Source organism: Vulpes vulpes, chromosome 13 (genome assembly GCF_048418805.1).
Source record: "Vulpes vulpes isolate BD-2025 chromosome 13, VulVul3, whole genome shotgun sequence".
NCBI classification, from domain to species: Eukaryota; Metazoa; Chordata; class Mammalia; order Carnivora; family Canidae; genus Vulpes; species Vulpes vulpes.
In genome coordinates this window covers 117199670-117214954 of record NC_132792.1, presented here as the reverse complement: position 1 = coordinate 117214954, position 15285 = coordinate 117199670, and the positions used below count along the sequence as shown (strand labels likewise).

General features: G+C 61.7%; 1 protein-coding gene and 1 long non-coding RNA gene across 8 annotated transcripts; one reads left to right on the top strand and one right to left on the bottom strand.

Moving 5' to 3' along the window:
• The first annotated feature begins 172 nt into the window (after positions 1 to 172).
• On the top strand, positions 173 to 13081 carry DENND4B (DENN domain containing 4B). Of its 7 annotated transcripts, none has more exons than XM_072732351.1 (28): positions 174 to 347; positions 1557 to 1896; positions 2328 to 2580; positions 3052 to 3121; positions 3269 to 3438; positions 3514 to 3758; positions 4034 to 4100; positions 4194 to 4252; positions 4429 to 4573; positions 4802 to 4977; positions 5090 to 5190; positions 5552 to 5767; positions 6108 to 6253; positions 6503 to 6642; positions 6725 to 6851; positions 7205 to 7411; positions 7652 to 7780; positions 8527 to 8734; positions 9007 to 9174; positions 9422 to 9810; positions 9971 to 10093; positions 10233 to 10402; positions 10484 to 10625; positions 10848 to 11084; positions 11570 to 11687; positions 11781 to 11946; positions 12033 to 12097; positions 12204 to 13081. In XM_072732351.1, the coding sequence occupies exons 2-28, from the start codon at positions 1580 to 1582 to the stop codon at positions 12347 to 12349; spliced, it is 4500 nt and encodes a 1499-aa protein (XP_072588452.1). In that variant the 5' UTR covers positions 174 to 347; positions 1557 to 1579; the 3' UTR covers positions 12350 to 13081. The 7 variants fall into 7 exon arrangements, with proteins under 7 accessions (XP_072588455.1, XP_072588452.1, XP_072588454.1 ...); XM_025997112.2 differs by lacking the exon at positions 174 to 347 and adding an exon at positions 643 to 867; XM_072732354.1 differs by having other exon boundaries at positions 173 to 347; positions 3052 to 3438.
• LOC140594965 (uncharacterized) lies at positions 11325 to 15265 on the bottom strand. Its single transcript, XR_011996254.1, has 2 exons — positions 13749 to 15265; positions 11325 to 13622 (listed from the first exon to the last, which is right to left on the bottom strand). It is a non-coding gene; the product is annotated as an uncharacterized lncRNA (long non-coding RNA).
• Between the last annotated feature and the right edge of the window lie 20 nt (positions 15266 to 15285).

Sequence of the window (15285 nt, the reverse complement as noted above, 5' to 3'; positions counted from 1 at the left end):
AGCCCGGCCCCCACCCCCCACCTCTGGCCACATGTGACCGGGCCCCCGGGAGGGACGGGCGCTGTCGCCTGCGTGCAGGGGGCCCTCCCGGCCGCCAGGGGTCGCGCTGCGGGCGCCGAGCGGGCGCGGCGGGGTCACGGCCCGGGTGGGGGGGTGGGGGCCGCGGAGAAAGCGGGGCGCGCCGACGAGCCCGGCGCGGCGCCCGGGCCGCCTGTGCCTCCGCCCGCCGCCCGGCGGGAGCGTGCCGAGCCGGGCGCCATGTCCGGGGCCGGGTAGCCCGCCGCCCGCCGCCCGCCTCCGAGCCGCCCGCCCGCGGGCCGGGGGGCCGGGGAGCCGCGGGCTGGCAGGTAGGGCCGGGCTGGCGGCGGGCGGGGAGGGGGCGCGGGGAGGCCGGGGCTCCGGCGGCGCAGCTGGTTCCGCTTCCTCCGCCGCGGGGAAGTGAAAGCGCGGGGAGCCCGCGGGACAAGGGCGGGCGCGCAGGTGTGCGGCGGCCGGAGGGCGCTCACCCCTCCACCCCGCCCCGGGCCCCCCGCTCCCTGCCCCCCACCCCTGCCCGCGGCCGCGGCTCCCCACCCGGGGTGGGGACGGACGGTCTGGCTGCGTGTGGCCGCGCTGGGCGGCGAGGCGGGGTTGGGGGGCCCGGGGCGGGGGGAGGAGGGCCGCGCTGCCGGCCTGGCGGTGCCCCCGCCGCACGCCCCGGGGCCGACTTCCGCCCGCGCAGCTTCCCCTCCGGGGTTTCGGGAAGTCCCCTCCCTTCCCCTCCCGAGCGCCCCACGCCTCCCGTCCGGTGCTGCAGCCACTCGCCGAGCTGCGCCCCGGCTCCGTGCCCCGGGCTCTGGGGACCCCCGGGTTAGGCCATGGCGGCAGGTGAGCACACAGGGGAGGCCGGTGGAGCGCCCTTGTTCCCCCGCCCCCGCGGCCGCGTCGGACCCAACTTCAGGAGCCTGGAGGTGGGAGGGCGCTGGTGTGTGGGGTCAGTGCACCCGCAGGCAGGACACCCGAGGCTGGTGGAAAGACACAAAAACTTGGATTTTCTGGGCCTTCCTGGAACCCGGGGGGGGGGGTCCTCCTGAAAACGTAGAGGTGCGCTCTTTAAGAACCTCGGCTGGACCGTGAGGTTCTAGTGATGTCATCAGGAGGGGTGGGAAGGTCAGAAACCCAGAAAACAGACTGTCAGGTTGGCGAAGTCACGGCAGGGCCAGTGCAGGAAAGATAGTGACCTCGACTGTGGGGAGTGAGGGCGGCCGGGCCTCTGTAGGGGCCCAGCAGCGGTTCGAGGTCAGAGCCCCCGGGCGGCTGCTGCGGTCAGCTGTGCGCGGGCGTGCTGCTGGGGCGCTGCTGGGGCGCTGCTGGGGCCCTGCTGGGGGAGAGGGCTGCTGCTGCTCGCGGGAAGGGCCGGGTCCCTTTAAGGGTCTGGTGACGTCACAGGCGGGAGAGCTCGGGGTTGGCGGACCTCTGCGACCCTCCCCTCCCCTGTAAGGACTGGGGACAGGAGGGAGCAGAGGGGGGTCTTGGTTGCCTCCCTTCTTCACCTCTGCCCCACTTGACCGTTCCAGATGCAGTGAGTGAGGGGGGGGCCATGGCGGAGGAGCGGCCCCCCCGGCTGGTGGATTACTTCGTGATAGCCGGGCTTGCAGGGAACGGAGCTCCCATTCCCGAGGAGACACGGGTTCCCGAACCCAGTGGGCCCCTGCGCCCTCCCCGGCCAGCCGAGCCCATCACAGACATGGCGGTCATTGCTCGGGCACTGGGCGAGGAAGTGCCCCAGGGCTATACCTGCATCCAGTCCTCCGCTGGGGGCCACCCCTTGGAACTCAGTGCTGGGCTCTTGGGTGGAACGCAGCCCGTCATCTGCTACCGCAGGGGCCGTGACAAGCCCCCCCTCGTGGAGCTGGGGTGCGTGCCCCTTCTGTGCAGGCACCAGGGGAGGCAGGGTGAGGTGGGGGCTGGGATGAGAGCAGGAAGGGGGCAGAGGTGGGGGGATGCACTTAGTCCCCACGTGGAATCAGCGGGTGGACTCCGCAGCTGCTTGCAAGCTATGGGATCTTGGCCAGGGTGGTGAGCCCTTGTGGGCCCATGTCCCGGTTCAATGGGGAGAACACCTCCACAGGGTGCTTGAGAAGACCCAACAGGGTCATCCGTATGTGGGATGTGGCACACAGTGAGTCCACGGGAGCCTTTCCCCCTCGCATTTGTGAACAGTTAGGAGCCACAGAAGGCTGGAGGGCAGAGTCCAGCGAGAAGTGGGCCCTGGTGCTCGCTGTGACAAGACTGGTCAGTAGGACTTGCCCCGAACCCCTGACCTTTGCCCTGCTCTCCATGTTCAGGGTCCTGTACGAGGGGAAGGAAAGACCCAAGCCTGGCTTTCAGGTGCTGGACACAACGCCCTACAGCCACTCGGCCAACCTGGCCCCTCCTGGCCCTGGGCACCCCCGCACCTACCTCACTTGCCGACGGGCAGCAGAGGGGGCAGGGCTGCATGCCCTTGGCATCACCGACGTCTGCCTGGTGCTGCCCAGCAAGGGGGAGGGCACTCCTCATACATACTGCCGACTGCCCCGCAACCTCAACCCTGGTGTGGTGAGCGGGGCCTGTGGTGTGCTGGGGTGTGGGCGCTGGGTCAGAGAGGCCACCTAGGGCTAGAGGGCTTCCGACACCCGCGGCAGGCCTTCAGGGGTGACTCTCCTCTTGGGGGACCAGGATTCCTGGGAGGGCTTCTTCTTTTTCTTGAGATTTATTTATTTGAGGGGCAGAAAGTGAATGAGGGGAGGAGCAGAAGCTCAACTGACTGAGCCACCAGGCACCCCAGGATTATTGGGAATTTTAAAGACAAAAGACCACTGGGACCCCAAGCTGGCTGGGTCACTTAGGTGTCTGACTCTCCCTCTCAGGTTGTGAGTTTAAGCCTCGCTCTGGGGCTCAACACTGGGCATGGAGCCTACTCACAATCACTTTTTAAATAAAGAGAAAAGATTGCTAAGGGATGGTAGACAAAATGGAGCCCAGAAAACTTTGTGAGTGTGTATCTATGTCTTGTCATTCTTGGGACAGTGGGGTCCAGCGGTATACCTGTGCTACAAAGTGGGCCTAGCCAAGGCCCACACTCTGGTCTACGAGGCAGGTGAGTGGCCCCCGTGTGCCTCCAGACCCTTGCTCCTTCGTGTCCCCCCTGCCCTGGTGCCTATTGGCTGGCAACATCGCCATGCTCAGAACTCACTTCTCCTTTGCCACCTGGCTTTTCTCTGGCATCTCCTGGGTCCCCCCACAGAGCTGCTGGGCCGGTACCCTGAGGAGGACAATGAGGCATTCCCCCTGCCCGAGTCCGTACCCGTCTTCTGTTTGCCCATGGGAGCCACTGTTGAGTGCTGGCCTGCCCACACCAAGTACCCCGTGCCCGTCTTCTCTACCTTCGTGCTCACGGGTGCAGCTGGTGACAAGGTGGGTGAACAGCATGCCGTGCCCAGGGGTCCAGCTCTGCTGAGCCCACCTCACGGCTTCTCTGCCCCCCGCCAGGTGTACGGCGCTGCCCTGCAGTTCTATGAGGCCTTCCCGAGGGCCAGGCTGTCGGAGCGCCAAGCACGGGCCCTGGGGCTCTTGAGCGCCGTGGAGCGGGGCCGGGCGCTGGGGGGTCGGGCAGTGCGCAGCCGGCGCGCCATCGCTGTGCTGTCCCGCTGGCCGGCCTTCCCCGCCTTCCGCGCCTTCCTCACCTTCCTCTACCGCTACTCCGTCTCAGGCCCCCACCGCCTGCCCTTGGAAGCGTGAGCATGGCAGCCCCCGCTGCTGGGCAGGGTTGACGAGGGAGGGCCAGGCGGGCGGAGGAACAGGGACAGGATCGCGCAATCTGTCCACCAGAAAAGTGCCCCTGGCTGAGGGAAGAGTGGGGCCTAAAGTCTGGTTTACCCTGGCCTGGCCCCAGGGCAGGGGCTGTGCTGAGTTTAGGGACTATGAGGTTCTGGTGCACAGGTGAAGAAGGGCAGAACATGGGCGGGGGGCTGGGGTGTCTGCCTCTGACCCGGATCCCTCTCTTTCCCAGGCACATCTCCCACTTCATTCACAACGTCCCCTTCCCTTCCCCGCAGAGACCTCGCATCCTGGTGCAGGTGAGAGCTGCCACCCAGCGTGGGGCTGCCTGGGCGGAGGGAGTTGGCAGGGGCCAGCCTCTCATTCTGACCTGCGGCTCTTCTGCCTCCCAGATGTCGCCCTATGACAACCTGCTCCTCTGCCAGCCTGTATCCTCACCCCTGCCGCTCAGGTATGTGTCCAGGTTGGGGGGAGGGCTGTGGCTACTGAGGACCTGGTAGGTGCTAGGCAGGTGGGCATGGCCGTTGAGGTCTGCACAGGTCAGGCCCTAGCAATATCTGCGCCCGGTGTCTGGGGAGGGGTCTCCGGGGCACCCTGGTGACCCTGCCCCTCTTGCACTGCCTGCAGCGGTGCCAGCTTCTTGCAGCTGCTGCAGAGCCTCGGCCCCGAGCTGGCCATCACGCTGCTGCTGGCTGTGCTCACGGAGCACAAGCTGCTGGTGCACTCGTTGCGGCCTGACCTGCTCACCAGTGTTTGTGAGGCCCTGGTCTCTGTGAGTGCCGCCCTGCCCAGCCCACCTTCCCTGAAGCTTTTCAGACGTGCCCCCACACCTGTCCAGATTCTACTTCCTTTACCTTCCTCTGGGGGGTTGGGGGGCACAGTCTATACACAACTTGCATCAGGGGCTGTTCTCAGGATCCCACCTCCAGCAGCTTCTGTGACCCTGGCCAATACTCCGGCCACCCCCCCGCCCACTGGTTCTTGCTCTCTGCCGCTACAGATGATCTTCCCGCTGCACTGGCAGTGCCCCTACATCCCGCTCTGTCCACTGGTGCTGGCAGATGTGCTGAGCGCCCCTGTGCCCTTCATTGTGGGTATCCACTCCAGTTACTTCGATCTGCACGACCCGCCTGCTGATGTCATTTGCGTCGACCTTGACACCAACACGCTCTTCCAGTAAGAGGGCTGGGTGTCCATCAGTCAGGGCTGCTTGCAGAGCTGTGGGCAAGCAGTGGGAGAGGCCAGCCAGGAGCCTCACAGCCCTTCCTTCCCTCTGCTCATGTCATAGGACTGAGGAGAAGAAGCCACTGTCCCCTCGGACCCTGCCCCGCAGACCTTACAAGGTTCTGCTGGCAACTCTGACAAACTTGTACCAGCAGCTGGATCAGAGTGAGCACCCTGGGCAGGGGTGGGTGGGATTGGGAACCCACCTGACCGTGGGACCCCCCAGGCTGGAAGGCCTGTGCAGAACCAGACCTCACTTGCTTGAGGAGGTGGCCAGGATGCCAATTTCCCGGGAGTGTGGGGACTGCTGCATCACGATTCCAAATGTGTGCGCCAGGGATGGGGTGGTGGTGGTGGTGAGTTGGGGGGGTGGCGGGGGGCAAGGACTTGGGGGCAAGGGCTTGGGGGCAATCCAGTCACTGGGGAGGCCTCAAGAGGGTACCTACCAGGGACGCTTTAGCTTCAGCACAGGTGTGGGAGGAGCAGGGTCGGGGCCATCCCTGACCCAGGCTGCCCTGGTCCCCAGCATACACAGGGCCCGAGGAGGAGGCGTCCCTGGAGTTTCTGCTGACAGACTACGAGGCAGTGTGTGGCCGCCGGGCCCGGCTGGAGCGCGAAGTGCAGGGAGCCTTCCTCCGCTTCATGGCCTGTCTGCTCAAGGGCTACCGGGACTTCCTGCGACCGCTCACCCAGGCCCCCTCGGAGGGTGTTCGAGATGTGGACAACCTCTTCTTCCTGCAGGGTAGGGAGAGCTGGCCCGGGGTGGGGGTCGGGGGGTAGGCTCCCTGGCTTGTTCTTCCACTGGTACCAGCCCTGAGCCTGTATGGTCCTTGGGGCCTTGGCTCTGCTCTCTGAGGGCTCAGGGCTTGGGGTAAGCAGCCCGTAGGCCAAACCATCCCCAGGACCCTGACCTCAGGGCTCCCCATCTGAGGGAGTAGGTGCAGACAGAAGGGAGGGACCCCCGGCCAGCTTGGCACCTGTAGTTATCCTGCCAGAGGGGCCCCGACTGGGTCCCAAGGTCTCAGGAAGGTCGTGATAGGGCCTGTGGCCTGCTGAGCCCCACGGTCCACATTCACTCCCAGGCTTCCTCAAGTCCCGGGAGCGCTCCAGCCACAAGCTGTACTGCCAGCTGCTGCGCACACAGATGTTCTCCCAGTTTATCGAGGAATGCTCGTTTGGCTCTGCTCGGCACGCCGCCCTTGAGTTCTTCGACTCTTGCGTTGACAAGGTATTGGATGCTGTCCCCCTGCCCATAGTCGCTGTTAAAAGCGCATTGTCTCACCAGTTGTCGGGGTCACACAGCTGTGTGCTCTCCCATTCCTGACTCCATCCCTGGCGATGTCTCCAGGATCTTGGGGAGCCCAAGTGTCTGTGCTTCTTTCCCACAGCTGTGCTTTCCAGGGGTGCTCTCCTCTGGATGTCCTGTCTCTTCCCTGTGCCCACTGTCTCCATGCTCACTCTTACCGTCCTGCTTCAGGTCCACCCGGAGCAGGAGAAGCCTGAGCCTACACCCTTGGTGGAGCTTGAGGAGCTGTCAGGGAGTGAGCTCACCGTCTTCATCACACCTCCTGAAGAGCCTGCAGCACCTGAGGGCAGTGACTCCACCCCCCAGTACTGGTGAGAGCCTCTGTTGGGAGGCTGAGGCCATGGCTGGCTGCTCATCGACCACTCCTAATCCTGCCTCTTTCGGCCCCTCCAGCTACGACGGGTTTCCCGAGCTGCGGGCTGAGCTGTTTGAGTCCCCTCATGAGCAGCCTGGTGCTCTGCCTGTGCCAGGCCCATCCCGCAGCGCCCCCAGCAGCCCTGCCCCTCGCCGTACCAAACAGGTAACAGAGGCACCTGACTCAGGCCGTGTCTTCATCTGTGGAACGGATCTGATAGTACCTACGCTATTATTAGCAGGTTTCAATGTGCCTGGCCCATAAAAAGCACTTAAAATGTTAGCTGTTAGTGTCGTCCCCATCACCTTTGTCTTCTGAGCACTTTGGGAAGGCGGGGGCCCCGGCTCTAGAGCTAGGCCTCGGTGCCTGGGCCCAGGGATGAAATGAACCCTGTGTGCAGCATCCCTCCTGCCTTCTCAGAGCACAGACCCTGGGGAGGGTGCCGCTTCCCCCACCACATCCCCAGGTCTGCCCTGGCCTGGTACCGTCCTCACCGGGGTATGCCCTGCCCCATCCAGGAGATGAAGGTTGCGCAGCGGATGGCGCAGAAGTCAGCAGCTGTACCCGAGCTGTGGGCGCGCTGCCTGCTGGGGCACTGCTATGGGCTGTGGTTCCTGTGTCTGCCTGCCTATGTGCGCTCAGCGCCCTCCCGCGTGCAGGCCCTGCATACGGCCTACCAAGTGCTGCGCCAGATGGAGAGCCGCAAGGTGGTGCTGCCCGACGAGGTGGGTATCCACGCCCAGCCCCAGGGAGGCCCCTGAAGTGGTAGGGAGCTGGGCAGGTGCCTGTGACGCTCACTGAGTATGTTCAGGATGCATCTGTGAACCCCAAGGGCGTAGATCAGCAGGAAGGGCAAGTAGCTCTTCTCTGCAGTGCCCTGGGAGCTGTCCTGGGCTGGTGACGTCTGCAGGACCTGAGGGTTGGGGATGGGAAGGAGCTCCTCACACTGTCCTCTCCTGGCCCAGGTGTGTTACCGCGTACTAATGCAGCTGTGCTCCCATTATGGGCAGCCTGTGCTGTCTGTGCGGGTCATGCTGGAGATGAGGCGGGCAGGCATTGTGCCCAACACCATCACCTACGGCTACTACAACAAGGTACTGAAACTGTTTGGGGTGAGATGGCAGCCGGTGCCAGTGTGGATACAGGGAGGATGCTGCTCCCTCATGCCCCCTTGAAGAGTGACCGTGGAAAGTCCACAGGGCCCTGTAACCCCTGTCAGCCACTGGACCATTGGAGCGGTTTAGCACCAGATAGCATCCCTCCTGCTTGGCAGCTTACTCACTCCTTATAGCTTTGACGGGGTGGCCGGGCAAGGACTGCTACCCCCCACTGGTAGCCATGCTGTCAGCCAGCGTGCCAGGCACTGTTCCAGGCACTGTTCCAGGCATGTCATGTGTTTTCTATCCTTTCATCGTTTCCGCAGCCCCGCCTCCCTCTAGCCCCATGTTACGGGTCCAGGATCCCATAGGGAAGAGGTCAGGGAGTCAGGACATGAACACAGGCATAGTGATGTTTTGTGCGTCCAGGACTTTAACCACAATACTAAAGTGCCTCCTGGTTTTTATGTGATACAACTCATGACTAGAAACATGAAAAAATTTCTTCAAAGCCTTATGCTTAACAAGTAGCGGAGACTGCATACAAAGTATCCGCATAGCTTCTGGCTTCCTTCAGCTCCCTCAGAGTGGCAGTGGCCGAGCCATCAGCAGGACAGACCAGGCAGGACATCTGCAGGGGGAGATGGCCCCTGGGTCCCTGGTGTCCCTGGAACAGGCAGTGGCCATCAGGCTGGAGTCAGGGTGTGGAAGTAGCCCAAGTTGATGAGCACTGTGCTTGGCAGGCTGTGCTGGAAAGCAAGTGGCTGTCTGGTACACCGGGTGGGCGCCTGCGCTGGGCCAAGCTCCGGAATGTCGTCCTGGGGGCTGCTCAGTTCCGCCAGCCTTTGAGGGAACGACGGCGGCAGCAGCAGCAGCAGCAGCAGCAGCAGCAGCAGCAGCAGCAGCAACAGCAGCAAGCAGCAGCACAGGAGGCAGGCAGCTCCCAGACAGGTGGGTAGGAGACCCGGAACCTGCTTGGGGACATGCAGCCAAGCCCTGGTGGGGCAGGGGCACAGAGAACTGGTGCTAGCTTCATGGCTGGCATGGGTTGTTTTGGGGACCTGGGTGTTTTGGGGACAGGTCTGTGCACTTGGCTGGTCACGAAGGAGAGGATGTTCTGTCTGGGAGGAGCCCTACAACCCCAGGCCCATGCAAGAAGCCCTGTTTTGGGACAGGGTGGGCTTTCTGGTGGGCTGTCTTCAGCCTCCTCCTGGTGTTTGCAGAGCCCTATCTCGAGCGTCACTCCCCTACCCGCCCACTTCAGCGCCAGACTACTTGGGCTGGTCAAAGCTTCCGGGACCCAGCTTCACCCACAGGGCGCCTGGTGAAAAGCGGCAGCCTGGGCAGTGCCCGTGGGGCCCAGCCCACCGTGGAGGCCGGCGTGGCCCACAGTGAGTGCCCAGCCTGACCCATACCCCCGGCCTGCTCTCCTGACTGCTTCCCAGGGAGAGAGGAGGAGAGCAGAGCCAGGCTCCAGGGGCCCTCTGTGGGGTGTGCTGTAGAAGATAGGGGACCTTGCCTTGGACAGGTCACTGTGGTGGTAGTAGTGGCGGTGCCAGGGTCTGTGCGGCCAGGGGGTGTCTCCCTGGCTCCTGGACAGCGAGGCGCTGTCTCCTACGGTTCTCCTCTGCCCTGCAGTGATAGAGGCCTTGGGGGTACTGGAGCCCCGGGGGTCGCCTGTGCCCTGGCATGATGGAAGCCTCTCAGACCTGAGCCTGACGGGTGAAGAGCTGGCCCCTGGAGGCAGCCTGGAGGACTCAGGCTCAGCCCTGGGTGCCCAGTCCACTGAAGCCCTGGAAGGGCCAAGTGGGCTGGCGTCCAAGGCCAGTGGGCGTCAGGATGAGGCCAGCACCCCCAGACGAGGGCTGGGAGCTCGCCTGCAACAACTGCTCACTCCTTCCCGCCGCTCCCCCGCCTCTCATGTTCCCCCACCTGAGCTGCCCCCCGACCTGCCTCCCCCCGCCCGCCGCAGCCCTATGGACAGCCTCCTGCGCCCCCGCGAGCGCCCTGGATCCACTGCGTCTGAGGTAGCCAGCTGGGGTAGGGGGAGCCAGCTGTGGGGGAGCCAACATGGAGGGGGAGCCAGCCACTGGGGGGGGGTGTCCAGCTGCTGTAACCCCATGAGGCCCGGGGCGGGGCTGCTAACAGAGAGCGTCCTGCTGACCACTCCTTCTCACGTGCCGGCAGAGCTCAGCCTCTTTGGGCAGCGAGTGGGACCTCTCTGAGTCTTCTGCCAGTAGCCTGAGCCTCCGCCGGTCCTCGGAGCGCCTCAGCGACACCCCCGGGTCCTCGCAGCCACCATCCCTGGAAGTGAGGAGCAGTCCACCCACCTAGATGTGCTAGAAACATGCACAGGGCCTAGTCCCTCTGTCTCTCTATTGAAGGCAGGGGCTGGGGCACCTGCAAGGAGCTTGGGCTCTTCAGCCTGGGGGGGTCTTCTTGCCTGCAGATCCTGCTGTCCAGCTGCTCCTCCTGCCGTGCCTGTGACTCACTGGTGTATGATGAGGAAATCATGGCCGGCTGGGCACCTGACGACTCTAACCTCAACACCATCTGCCCCTTCTGCGCCTGCCCCTTTGTGCCTCTGCTCAGTGTCCAGACCCTGGATTCCCGACCCAGGTGCCCAAAGCAGGGCCAGTGCTTCAGGGTGGAAACAGGGAGGCAGAGGTTCAAGGGCTGACCCCCATTGTTCCCCTACAGTGCCCCCAGCCCCAAACCTGCCCCGGCTGGTGCCAGTAACAGCAAAGATGCCCCCACCCCTGGGGGCTCAGGCCCTGTGCTCAGTGACCGCAGGCTCTGCCTTGCTCTGGATGAGCCCCAGCTCTGCAATGGGCACATGGGGGTAAGGTCTGGGCCGCAGGGGCTTGGGGGACAGGGTGCATGTGTCTGTGTGTTCCCCAGTGGTGGTAGGGCATGATGAGCCCAGAGCTGCTGGATGAGGTGACTCAGTGGGAAGCATGGTCCTGGGGGTGGGGTCCTGGGGATGGGGCCTGACGTGGGGGGGGCACCCCAGGGGCATGGCCGGCATCTGCCCTATACTGCTCTCCATCTTTATACCTGACAGGCTGTGCCCCGGCGGGTTGAGGGTGGGGCCTGGGCCTACCTGAGCCCCCTGGTGCTGCGAAAAGAGCTGGAGTCACTGGTGGAGAATGAGGGCAGTGAGGTGCTGGCATTGCCTGAGCTGCCTGCTGCCCACCCCATCATCTTCTGGAACCTTCTGTGGTATTTCCAGCGGCTGCGTCTGCCTAACATTCTGCCATGCCTGGTGCTGGCCTCCTGTGATGGGCCCCCACTGCCCCAGGTCAGTGCCCTTATGCTACCCCGCTTGCTGGGTATGGCCCACCTCACCTCCTGGTGTCTGACGCCCCGAAGAGCTGGCACAGGCTCTTTGGGTCCATTGCCCCAGTCTGATCCCTGGCCTGTTCACTTTACAACTAAGCCTTCGTCTGCAGACTTGTGACGCGGCCTAGGTGCCCAGGGCCCAGGGTTAGATGCCTGTGTGGTGCCCAGTACCTCCCACAATGATTCCTGGATGTCTGTCTGTCATGACACCAGTATTTATTGAGCACCTTTCAGGTTCCAGGCAGTTTTTAGGCACGAGGGATGCAGATGTCAGAACAAATGCATGCCCTCAGAGCTTGCACTCTCGTGGGGGATACAGGTTCCTTCCCCTTGTTTTTTTTGGCTGCATCCCATGATGCCCCTCTCTCTCTCGGAGCATTGCTAGTCCATCTCAAGCCCTCCGCCTGCAGTTCGTGAGCCTGCCTTTGTCTTGGCTCTTTACAGGCCCCATCTCCTTGGCTGATGCCTGATCCAGCATCTGTGCAGGTGCGGCTGCTGTGGGATGTCCTCACCCCTGATCCCAGTAGCTGCCCACCTCTCTATGTGCTCTGGAGGATCCACAGTGAGTGTGGTATTTGGCCCAGGCTGGGAAGCAGTGCGTCCCACGCCCAGAGGGCTCAGTAATATCCTGGCTGCTTTCCTTTCTTTCACCCAGGCCAGATCCCACAGCGGGTGGTATGGCCAGGCCCCATCCCTGCACCCCTCAGCCTGGACCTGCTGGAGTCAGTATTGCGCCACGTGGGTCTCAATGAGGTGCACAAGGCTGTAGGGCTCCTACTGGAAACGCTAGGGCCGCCTCCCGCTGGTCTGCACTTGCAGAGGTATGGTGCACCTCTCTGGGAGGTACCTGGTCTGTCCCAGGCTCCATAACCCCTTCTCTCATTCATACCCTCTGCCTCCACTCCAGGGGCATCTACCGTGAAATCTTGTTCCTGACAATGGCTGCTCTGGGCAAGGACCACGTGGACATAGGTAAGGGAGCAGCAGGGGCCTGAGGAGTTTAAGTATCTGGGGCTGGATGTCGGAGGAGGGGGGTGGGAATCCTCCTCTGTTGACCTACTTTCATCCTCTTCCCTAGTGGCTTTCGACAAGAAGTACAAGTCCGCCTTTAACAAGCTGGCCAGCAGCATGGGCAAGGAGGAGCTGAGGCAGCGACGGGCACAGATGCCCTCCCCAAAGGCCATAGATTGCCGGAAATGTTTTGGAGCACCTCTGGAATGCTAGGAACCCTTAAGCTCTCCTCTCTGGCCTGGGGTGGGGAGGTGAGGGAGAAGGCATCCTGGAGATAACTGCTCTCCTTACTCCTTTCATAGAGGAGTTGGAAAGCAGACCTAGCCCTAGGCTCCGAATGTGGACAACAAAAGAGAGGAGGGACCCCTGTTACCAGAAGTCATGATGCCCCTATCTCCAGCCTACCCAGTACGCTTATGCTGATGTAGTACGATATCTGGCGGGAGTTGGCACAGCTCTGTTCCTCCCCAGATTACACTGGGGACTCTCCTCCAGGGCACCCACAGGTCTGCACTGCCCTGGGCATTTTCTAAGTTTTTGTTTTAAAAAACAACTGGAAAGCGACAGAGCTGCTGAGCCTTTGCCCTGAGTAGGAGGGAGGGATGTCATTCCTTGCCAGGCCGGGTGACAGGCCTCCTTTCCTGGAACTGCTGAAGTAGCCTGAAGCTCCCCACTGTCTACCTTAGTGTTTGTATTTTAAGTTATTTATTTTGGAGCCACAGCCCCCTTGCTGATGAGGTTCCTGGGGATGATGAGAGAGAAGGGAAATGGGGCACCGTGGTTCAGCAGTTTGTAGCTCCTGGAAAGTCAGGAGGATGCTGAGGGAGCCCCATCCAGTCCTCATTGTTACCTCCACTCTGCCCAGGGCCCTGGCTGTGCAGTAAGGATTGTTCCTTGCGAAGTTTTGTTGGATGTAAATATAGTAAAAGCTGCTTCTGTTTTTTCCTTCTGCCTCCTGTTCCCTGGGTCTGGGATAATGAACGGCAGAGGTATTTCTTTTTCCTCCTTTCCACCTTTTCATCCCCTGCAGCATCAAGTCTGCCATGTCTTCCCCGACCAGGTCTGGTGCTGGTCCCTTGGTGCTCAGGGAGTTGTCGGAGCAGGAGAGGGGTGAATCCGGTGCTGGCTATGGTGGTGCCAGGCTGTGTGGCACTTCCGGCCCTCCCACACAATCACCCCCTTGTCCCTCATTTGTACCCCACACAAAGGCTCCATTCTCTGGGGGCCTTGAGCTCATCTCTGCCTTCTTTCCTCTCTCCCAGCTTCTCTAGTACCTCCACAGAGGACAGCCCACTCCCGGGTAGGCGGTACTGGCAGCTCTCATGTACCCTGGGAGCTCTGGCAGCCCCCCTAGACCCCCTCAGTTCCTCTAGGTGCAGGCGGTGCTCTTCCAACTAGGGTCTCAGCCTGTGGACAGGACCAGGAAGATAGGCAAGGATGAAGGAGCTCACTGGGCAAGAAGGAGACACTCAGAATTCTCCCTTTCCTGTAGAATGAAATAAACACAGGAAACAACTCCCCAAGTGCTGCAGAACAAACCAAAGGGAATTAGCCAACAAAACACATGCCTTGGGGAAGGAGGGCAGGAGTGTCAATGGAAGGAATAACTTACATGAGGCTTTAGTGCAAATTCCTGGGGGTGGTGAACAGTGGATGGAGAGTAGTACTGGAAACTTCGAGCCACAGGACCGACCCTTCCGCATCCTGCAGTGAGCATGGTGGATGCTTTTCCAGCATCCTAAAAGAGCTGCATGGGAGGGAAGCGAGGGTTTAGGAGATGTGCTCTGTCCTGCTGGGGACTGGGAGGTGTGTCCTTCAGAAGGGAAACCCTCCTGTCAGTCCAGGTTCTGATCGGACCTGACTCCCCAGAATCATCCTGTGCCTGTATCTGCAAGGGAGCAACCGCCTTCCTGATATCCCAAGTGTTTGTAGGACATAGTATGTCCAGCAGAGTGAACTGTCTGGAATGAGAGGATTTTAGTCCCTTACCTTCACAGAGCATACCATCTTGATGGTCTAGAGCACCCCTTGCCTCAGACAGTAATGATAATCACTCTCACTTCCAACTCCTGTACTTCTTACCTTTGGGCCTCCTGGTAGAGACCTACAGTCAGGTGGACAGGACTACAGAATCCTTTAGCTCCAGGAATATCTGGAAATTCCAAGAGTAAAGTACTCACTACAGCCTATGACATCTCTGTGCTATGGCCTAGGGAGCTAGATGAGGGAGGACAGGCCTATTCCTGGCTGGTTTTTTCTTACCAGACTTGAGAGCCTATACAGGGTTGAGTTTGACAGTTCAATTAAATCTTGTCTCTGCAATTTACTAATTTTATTACATCAGCCAAATTACTTAACTCCTGCACCTCAGTGTTTCCTCATCTGCAAATTGAGATTGTTTACCAAGATTAATCCTACAATCCTTATCAAGTGCTAAGCACACTTTGTAAACACTGGCTTTGGAAAGAAAAGCCAACGAACAGGTGGTCTGTGAAGGGAAAGGTCAGGTCCGCTGGGCAGTGGTGGCCTCACGCCTGTGCTTGGAGTCTGATGGCCACATATTCAAAGTCCCTTCCACAGTCGGCCTTTAAGGTATTTTCTGGGGCTTCCCTGGCACTTGGTCAGGCTGGCATCTCCGGCCACCGCCTTTCCCCTGTCTGCCCTGGAGGGCCAGTTGGTGAGGGGTGCAGAACAGGTCAGGAAGAGGGCGGCCCCTCCTGAAGGCAGGTCACCCGCCACATCCCCGCACACAGGGGCCTGTGGGTTTGTGTCAAATGACCGAGTCGCTGAAAACGTTAGGACGGGAAACCGTGTTCGGTGCCTGCAAGGAGGGCACCGATGGAAGCGGGATGTGCGACTCAGTGCAATTGGAAAAGTCTGCTCGTGGCTGCCGTCGCGCTGGCTGAGTGCTGCCTGCGTCCTCGGCGCCGACCTGCGCTCCTTGAACGTACTATCTTATCGTCACGATGACCCGGTGCGACGGGCGCTCCTCTCCATCCTTCCCGTTTGACAGATGGGGAAACTGAGGCACAGAGCGTCCAGGCGAGGGGACGTGCAGCGGAGCCCATGGCCGGGAGAAGGCGGAGCCGCAGGGACTCGGCCGGGGCGCCAGTCTCCCGCGCCAGGCCCTCGGCGTCTCGGAGCCTGCT